General features: G+C 37.4%; 1 protein-coding gene across 2 annotated transcripts in view; it reads left to right on the top strand.

Moving 5' to 3' along the window:
- Window positions 1-4,717, top strand: part of LOC105822696 (cytochrome P450 2C18-like) — a 242,436-nt gene extending 237,719 nt beyond the window's left edge. The window contains exons 9-10 of one of the 2 annotated variants that reach the window (XM_012659715.1): window positions 2,347-2,488; window positions 4,182-4,717. In XM_012659715.1, the coding sequence (XP_012515169.1) occupies window positions 2,347-2,488; window positions 4,182-4,363 (324 nt within the window). In that variant the 3' untranslated portion in view covers window positions 4,364-4,717. The remainder of the gene's footprint in view (window positions 1-2,346; window positions 2,489-4,181) is intronic. The other variant, XM_012659714.1, reaches the window with a different exon arrangement.
- Window positions 4,718-9,101: the final 4,384 nt, after the last annotated feature.

The following is a 9,101-nucleotide window of genomic DNA, read 5'->3' as shown; positions in this document are numbered from 1 at the left end:
CAGTTTTCCCAGCACCATTTATTGAATAAGAATTCTTTTCCCCAGTGTATGTTTTTGTCTTCTTTGTCAAAGATTAGGTCGCCATATGAGGATGGTTTTATATCTGGGTTCTGAGTTCTCTTCCACTGGTCAATGGCTCTATTTTTGTGCCAGTACGAAGATGTTTTGAGTACTACAGCCTTATAATAACATTTGACGTCTGGTAAGTTGATACCTCCTGTTTTGTTTTTATTGTCTAGAATTGTTTTTGCTATGCGGGGTCTTCTCTTGTTCCATAGAAAGTGTAAAATCAATTTTTCTACATCTGTGAAGAATGATGTTGGTATATTAATAGGGATTGCATTCAATCTGTAGATCACTTTGGATGGTATAGACATCTTAACAATGTTGATTCTGCCAACCCACGGGCACGGTATGGTTCTCCACCTGTTTACGTCCTCGGATATTTCGTTCCTCAATGTTTCATAGTTCTCCTTGTAGAGGTCTTTTACCTCCTTAGTTAAATAGTATGTTGATTTTTTTGTGGAGTCCAAGCTAGTAGCCATTTATAATGTTCCTTAGGCTGTTTTTGTGTTCTAAAGATTCGATTCCAGTTATGATTTGGGAAGAATAAGGCATAGGTGCTTTGAGTATCCCACAGAATCTCATTGGTGAGGTGGGGCACATATGTCACTTGTGCCATTATTGGTTATGCTCATTTCCTCAGTAATAAGGTGGTATCTGCCAGATCTGTGCATTGCAGAGGTTTTGTGATGTAGGTCTATGGATAATTAATAAATATCCATGGCACAGAACTTTAAGGTTTTGTGTAAATCCTGCTTCCCAAATCACACCCCCAACAATTTGAGCTTTAACTGATGATCCTGACCTGAATAGTCACAAAGTGAGGATTTTTCTAATTTCATCGTCCCTCTGTGGTTTTAAGTTAGGATCAATCCCTTAGGAATATCTGCCCCCATGATTTTATATCAAGACAAAAAACCTGCTTGGCAATGATAAACACTCAATTGTTTTATTCTTGTTACTGTACTTCTTGTTTTCATATTAGAAGATGTCATTTTATTTTTTTTCTTTTAAGGGCTTTATTTGCATTGATTTATTTAATACTTGTTGACCTTAGGAATTACGTAGAATTAATTTCTCCAACTGGCAAATGAGGGAACTAAACTAAGAGAAATTAAGAAACTCATCCAAGGTCCTGTAAGTAGTGAGTGTTAGACAAGATCGGACACGTTCAGGGTGGTATGGTCGTAGAGTAGTGAGTGTTAGAGACAAGATTCAAATCCAGGTCACATGACCAAAGAGCTCATGATCTTCATGAGAACATAATATTTCTTCTCAAGTATGGACTCATTTTTGGCAACTGATAAATTAAAGATTGACAAAGAACAGGGCTAACTATATCAATGTGTGTAACATTTAAAAATATTTTCAGAAGTCCATATCACTGAGAAATAAATGGTCTGTAGAGGAAAGGATAAAACAGCAGGTTGGAAACTGTCTCTTCCCTGCTAGGGAAGCCAGAAGTAAAGCATGACCCAGAGAACCTTCAAGTAAACATACTAGTAATTTGAGCAGACCTGCTAGTAAACATGCTAATGGCTTTTTTCCTTTTTCTTTTTTTTTTTTATTTCAGGATATTATGGGGGTACAAACCTTTTGGTTACATGTTATGACTTTGCCTCACCCAAGCCAGAATTGGAGGCGTGCCCTTCCCCCATACAAATTCACCACATTAATTAGTTGTGAGTTTACGCACCTCCAGCCTCCTAACCCACAATGAATATTACTACTGTGTCAGCACCTTAGTGTTGATCAGTTAGTGTCAATTTGATGGCAAGTACATGTGATGCTTATTCTTCCATTCTTGTGATAACTCACTTTGGAAGATGTCATTTTAAACTTTACTAGATCATATGATTTAGTTTTTAAAAAAGTCCTACGAACAGGTACTCTGGATATTTTAAATGCCAACAGAGATTTCAGTTTTACACCATAGTCTATATATAGGATGTGTGAAAACTGAAGTGATGAAATAGTGCAGCCTGTGGGGATAGACGTGAGTTGCAACCTTGATGATAAGGAGAACAGATTCAGAAGGTTTATCACCCCAGTGACCAAGTGCTCAGGATTTCAACCATGATTGGAGACCATGTTAGCAAGATCACACCACTGGTCTTAAACTCATCCTTGTTGATTACTGGGTCTGTGTGTCTGAAATGTTCCTGCTCTTCTTTGAACCTGTGTTCATCTATAGGTCAAAAGATTTACCTAGGTAATTACTATTGTTTTTTACAGCTTTGTGACTCCTTCATAACTTGGTTTACCTATGTCTATTGCTTCCAGGGCACAGCCATATTAGCATCCCTGACATCTGTGCTGCACGATGACAAAGAATTCCCCAATCCAGAGAAGTTTGACCCTGGTCATTTTCTGGATGAAAGTGGCCACTTTAAAAAAAGTAACTTCTTCATGCCTTTCTCAACAGGTAATAGAAATTTATTTCCCTTTTTATTTCAGGGGGAAAGATAACTTTCTGGGATTAGTTGAAACTTACATGGATTCTCCTCTGGGGCTGGTAGAAACGCTCCTTGTGCATGATCAGGAGCACCACTGCCAATGCCTATGTACTTCCTTCATCATTGTACATCCTCATTATTGGGCCAGAGTCATGGTGCTTTGGGTAGTTGAACTGGTTCTTCATAATCAGGAAGGCTGAAGTATAGGTAAATTGAATTCTGCCTTGGATATATCACGGAGGTACTCAAGAACTCATCCTAGAATGCAAAATTCATTTAGGCATTTCTCATCTGACAATGTAAAGGTTCTCACTCTACAGTTTCAGTGAGTGTTTTTCACTGGGTGTCCTCATCACCCATCTGAGCTTTGGGGATTCACATATCAACAAGCACAGAATGGGCACCAAAGGTCCACATTCACACTTAGGAAAGCAGATGAATAAACAGCCCATTGTAATTCATTAGGACTGGGCTGTAAGAGAGGAAAGCAAAGCACATGCTGCTGTGTGTAGGGGACAGAAGGAGACGCTGCCTGCTTCTTGCTCTCTCATACCCCACAATGAGGCACAATAAGCTGGAGTAAGCAACATTCTAACAGCAGCTACCTCAAAGGATGCAGAGAAAATGGAAAAAAGGGAAAGTAGGGCATTTTCAAGGAGGTAATGAATCACAGGAGCAGGGTATTTGATCTAAATCAAGGATGTTAGAACTTTTGCCAACTATCCATGGGGCCAGGGAAACATTGTGAATGAGGCCAAATCCTCTGCAATGATTCCATAGCACCCTGGTGTTCCTCCATTCATGATCATACATCTTGGGTATTGGATATCCACTCTTGCAATGTGTATGTGCTGAGTTTCTGGCCATGAAATCTCGTCTGTTCTGTGACCATTTATGTCTGCTTTATCTGGCACTGTAGATACCAAGATGTCAAAGATGGAAAGCTCCCTTCAAAAAGTCACATTTTAGCATGATAGGAAAATTAATTAATAAAGTAAAGAAAGAAATAGGGAATTATGATTCCAGGTGATCCATGCTTCATTGAAACTGATGATATTATGTTGAATAAACGCAGAGAGGGCAGGATTTTATTACTTGAGTACATGACAAAGAGTGCAAAGAAGAAATGGAATTTGACCTGTGTCCTGAATTTAGTCTCTGAAAAGTGCATCATGGCCAAAAGGAACAGCATAGTATAAACCTTCAAACTTCTTGTATTGGAGGCTGACGAAGAGTGTGTATGGCTTGAGCTGAGCATAGTGGATATGACGAGCGGAAGGAAAGATCACGGATTTTCAGACTAGGAACAGGAAACATGAGAATATGGATGTGGTTTTGTAGATATATAGATTAAAGTCCAAACATCAAGGGAGCTGTTATAATGTGGGAATACATAATGAATTGCTTGGTATGGAGCTATTATTCAGTGAACATTTGTTGAATGAAGGGTCTTTGTTAAGATCAGGTGTTAGGTGGATGGCAAATGTGCCTATTCTTTGTTTAGTTGAATATCCAGTCATCTTCCCATCCATCCATCAATTCATTCTTCCATCCAAGCATTCATCAAAGAGTTCATCAAAGAGTGACAGTCACAAGCACAGCACCTGTTACAGTCACAGTTGCACATAAGTAGTAACTCCCCCTGGTGTTTATTACTTTCAGGAAAACGGATTTGTGTGGGAGAGGGACTGGCCCGCATGGAGCTGTTTTTATTCCTGACCAGCATTTTACAGAACTTTAAACTGAAATCTTTGATTGATCCAAAGAAGCTCGATACCACTTCGAGTTCCGCTACAGCTATTTCTTTCCCGCCCGTGTACAAGATCTGCTTCATTCCTGTGTGAAGAAGGTCAGGTCATCTACCTGCTGTGGCTGCCTTCTGCCTCACTCTTATGAATGGCATCCTCCACCTCTTACTATTATTAGGGATGTCTTCCCTGGCCTGTTGTCTCACATCTTCCCATTCCCTTAAGATGTAGTGAACATCCAATGTCCATTAAGGTGAGTTTCAGTAATTTTACACACAACTGTATCTGCATCTGCTCTTCCTCACTCCATGTAACACAGTATTTACTGCCACAAGTGACAATATTTACATAGTGTTGAGTTGTTAATATGTTATCACTACAAAACACAGTAAAATGATTAATGTATGCTAATTCAGAGCCATTTCTCCTGTGCATGTTTTAAATAAAAGGTGTTATTAATTGCTGAGTCTGATTGCAGTCTTTTCTTCTTTTGTGCGTAATGTAAGTAAGAAATTAAAGAAAAAAGAGTCCCCAGAGGCCATGCTGGTCCTCATAGTGATAAGCACAGAGAGGGACAAAGGGGAAGAGGGTAGGGGAGCTCTCTTGGAGGAGTGTCACCAAGAGTTACTGCAGGTTTGCACTTCAAACAGAGAACCTGTGTCCAGGGGCAGCTCTAACCTTTATATTGACAAGATCAGTGACAGTTAGGAATGGACATTAAGTGTTGGAATTCCTGTACTGCTTGAGTGTTACTGTAAATACCAAGTAAAGATTTGGAATGTTCTTTTTACCCCTCTATCCAACTTAGAATCAACTATGAATATTTGGTTTCATATTGCTACTCATGTGTTCTGAATGTAATGATTCTCTCCCCAAAGAAGAACAACATCTCTGGAAAGCCTCACCAGATTGTATTATTCTCCTAGTTTCTATCTCTATGTTTTACACATAATATATATGTGATAGTAATTTGACATTTTGGTGCTAAAATAAGTCTCATAGAATCTGTACAGCATCAACAAGTGAACATGTATATGTGACAAATTCTTCTCATCTTTCCCTGTTTTTTCTGTTTTGAAGTATGATGAGAAACTACATTACCTATTAACTTTTTCAAAGCTCGTCCAGAGAAAGCCATCTATGCTTGGCATGCATTCATAATTTAAGAAATACATATACAATTGTGTGCATGTCTCTATGCATGTATGTGTGCATAGGTGTAAATTAAAATATAGCATATATTATATAAAAACTTATACATGTGGATTTAAAAGTCATTCTTTAAAAGATTGGGTTCATCCAAGTGTCCATCAATACATGACTGGATTAATAAAACGTGGTATATGTATACCATGGAGTACTATTCAGCTTTAAGAAACAATGGTGATATAGCACCTATTGTATACTCCTGGATAGAGCTGGAATGCATTCTACTAAGTGAGGTATCCCAAGAATGGAAAGACAAGCACCACATGTACTCACCATCAAATTGGTATTAACTGATCAACACATAAGTGCACATATAAGAATAACATCTATTGGATGTTGGGCAGGGGAGGGGGGGAGGAGGGAGGAGGGGACGGGTATACGCATACACAAAGAGTGCAATGCGCACCACCGGAAGAATGGACATATTTGAAACTCGGACTTAGGGGGGGAGGGGGAAAAGGGCAACATACGTAACCTAAACATCTGTACCCCCATAATATGCTGAAATAAAAAAAAAAGAATAACATCTATTGGATGTTGGGCAGGGGGAGCGAGTAGGGGGCAGGAGGGAGGAACGGGTGGGTATATGCATACACAAAGAGTGCAATGCGCACCACCCGAAGAATTGACATATTTGAAACTCAGACTTAGGGGGGGAGTGGGGCAAGGGCAACATACATAACCTAAACATCTGTACTTCCATAATATGCTGAAATAAAAAAAAAGTATTGGGTTCATATTACACATACTATTAAAGAACTTGCAGGTGTATACTAAACAATATGCCAGGTTGCCAGGTAAACATCTAAGGTAATAGAAACATGGGTAAATGATTTGATAGGACTAGTTACATATAAGTAAATGGAAATAGCTATTAAACTTATGAAAATAGCTTAACGATAAAAAGTACGAATTAAACCTACATTATCCTCCATTAACCTTCTTGGTTAGGAAATGAAAAAATTTTAACTTGTTAACAAATGTTTGGGAAACAGGCAGTTTTTTTATTTTTAATATCCTATTTCCAATTTCATTGATTTCTGTTCTAATTTTTATGATTTCTTTTCTTCTGCTTACTTAGGAATGAATTAGCTCCTCATTTTCCGGTTTCCTAATGTGGATGCTTAGATTACTGATTTTATATCACTCTCCTTTTCATGAAAGGGACTTTCTTCATATACATTCAGTGCTATAAATTTCCTTGTAAGCACTGTCTTTAATCCACAACCTCTCTCCCACTCAAGATCCAGCACTAATGCATTCTTTAAATTAACTGACACTTATCAAGTTCCAAAATTATTTTCTGGTTTCTCTTTCCTTGGTGGTTTAGAAAATCTTAGAAGAGGGAAGAGGATTTTGATATTTCAAATGACTCTGGTGGCTCAATGGCTCATAGAAAATATTGTATCTAGGAATATTGGACTGACTTGCTGAATTATAATTCACTACTGACAGAAAGTCTTCATGATATTGGATTTGGCAATGATTTCTTTAATATGACACCAACAGCATAGGCAATGAAAGAAAAGACAGATATGTTGGTCTTCACCACCAAAATCAGCTTTGTACATCCAAGGACACTATCAAAAGAGTGTAAAGACAACCCACAGAATAGCAGAAAATATTTGGAACCATGTATCTGCTAAGAGTTAATGTCCAAAATATATAAAGTATGTCTACAACTCAATAAAACGAAAAAAAACACAAAAACTCATTAAACATATGTGCAAAGTGCTAGAATGAACATTTCACCAGAGACGATAAAGAATGGCTTAAGCACTTGAAAACATGCACATCATCACTGATCATTAGGGTAATATAAATCAAACCCACAATGAGACACCACCTTCCACCCATTAGGATGGTTGTTTCAAAAATTCAGCAAATTGTGAGTGTTTATTAGAATGTGAAGAAATCAGGAAACTTGTACACTCCTCGTGGGAATGCATAATGATACAGCCACTATGAAAAATAATAGAGTGCTTCTCCAAAAACTTAATAGGAGCATTACCATATGACCATGTGAAGGGTAGTGAGTCTTTGATTTCTTTCTCAGTTTTGACTATTGTTGGCATATATGAATGCTATTGATTTGTGTACATTGATTTTGTAACCCGAGACTTTGCTGAATTTGTTTCTCAATTTCCGTAGTCTCATGGTAGAATCTTTGGCAGTTTCTAGATATAAGATCATATCATCAGCAAAGAGTGATGATAACCTCCAAGAAGGTTAATGCAGGATAATGTAGGTTTAATTTGTACTTTTTATTGCTAAGCTATTTTCATAAGTTTAATAGCTATTTCCATTTACTCATATGTAACTAGTCCTATCAAATCATTTACCCATGTGTCTATTACCTTAGACGTTTACCTGGCAACCTGGAATATTGTTTAATATACACCAGCAAGTTCTTTAATAGTATGTGTAATATGAACCTAATATTTTAAAGAATGACTTTTCAATCCACATGCATATGTTTGTATATAATATATGCTATATTTTAATTTACACCTTTGCACACATACATGCATAGAGATATGCACATAACTATATATGCATGTCTTAAATTACAAATGCATACCAAGCATAAATGACTTTCTCTAGAAGAGCTTGGAAAATGTTAATAGTTTATGTCACTTCTTTCCCCATTTGAATACCGTTGATTTTCTTCTCTTGCCTAATTGCTCTGGCTAGGTCTTCCAGCACTATGTTAAACAGAAGTTGTGACAGTGGGCAAATTTTTCTGATTCCAATTCGAAGTGGGAATGCTCTAAATTTTTCTCCTTTCAGTACAATGTTGGCTTTGGGTTTGCTGTGTATTGCTTTTATAATATTGAGGTATGTTCCATCTATGCCTATTTTTTAAGAGTTGTAATTATAAATGGTGCTGAATTATGTCAAATGCTTTTTCTGCATCTATTCACAGGATCATATGGTCCTCATTTTTGCTTCTATTTATGTGGTGAATCACATTTATAGAGTTGCATATGTTGAACTATCCTTGAATCCCTAGGATGAAGCCCACCTGGTCCTGGTAGATTACTTTTTTGATGTGCAGCTAAATTCGGTTTACTACAACTTTATAGAGAATTTTTTCATCTATATTCACAAGGGATATTGGTCTGTAGTTTTCTTTGTTGTTGTATCCTTTCCTGGCTTTAGTATCAAAGTGATACTGGCTTCACAGAATGAGTTAGGGAGGATTCCTCCTTTCTTGATGTTATAAAATAATTTCTACAGTACAGGTACCAATTCTTCTTTGTAAATCTGATAAAATTTGGCTGTGAAACCATCCGGTCCAGGACTTCTTTTTTGGTTGGGACATTTTCTGTTGCTGCTTCAATTTTGTTATGTGATGTTAGTCTGTTCAGGAGTTCTATTTCTTCCTGATTACGCCTAGAGAGGTTGTGTGTTTCCAAGAATTTGTCTCATTTCCTCAACGGTTTAGAGGTTATGTACACAGGGATTTTTACAGTATTCAGAGATGACATTTTGTATTTCTGTGGTACCAGTTGTAATATCTCCTCTTTCATTTCTTTTTCTTTTTATTTCAGCAAACTATGGGTGTACAGATGTTTAGGTTACATGCGTTGCCCCTGGTTCCCCCCCCCACCTAAGACCGTGT

Source organism: Propithecus coquereli, unplaced genomic scaffold, assembly GCF_000956105.1.
Source record: "Propithecus coquereli isolate 6110/MARCELLA unplaced genomic scaffold, Pcoq_1.0 Scaffold63, whole genome shotgun sequence".
Taxonomy (NCBI): Eukaryota; Metazoa; Chordata; class Mammalia; order Primates; family Indriidae; genus Propithecus; species Propithecus coquereli.
Note: the sequence above shows the minus strand (reverse complement) of the source record. Positions and strands in the feature narration are given on the sequence as shown.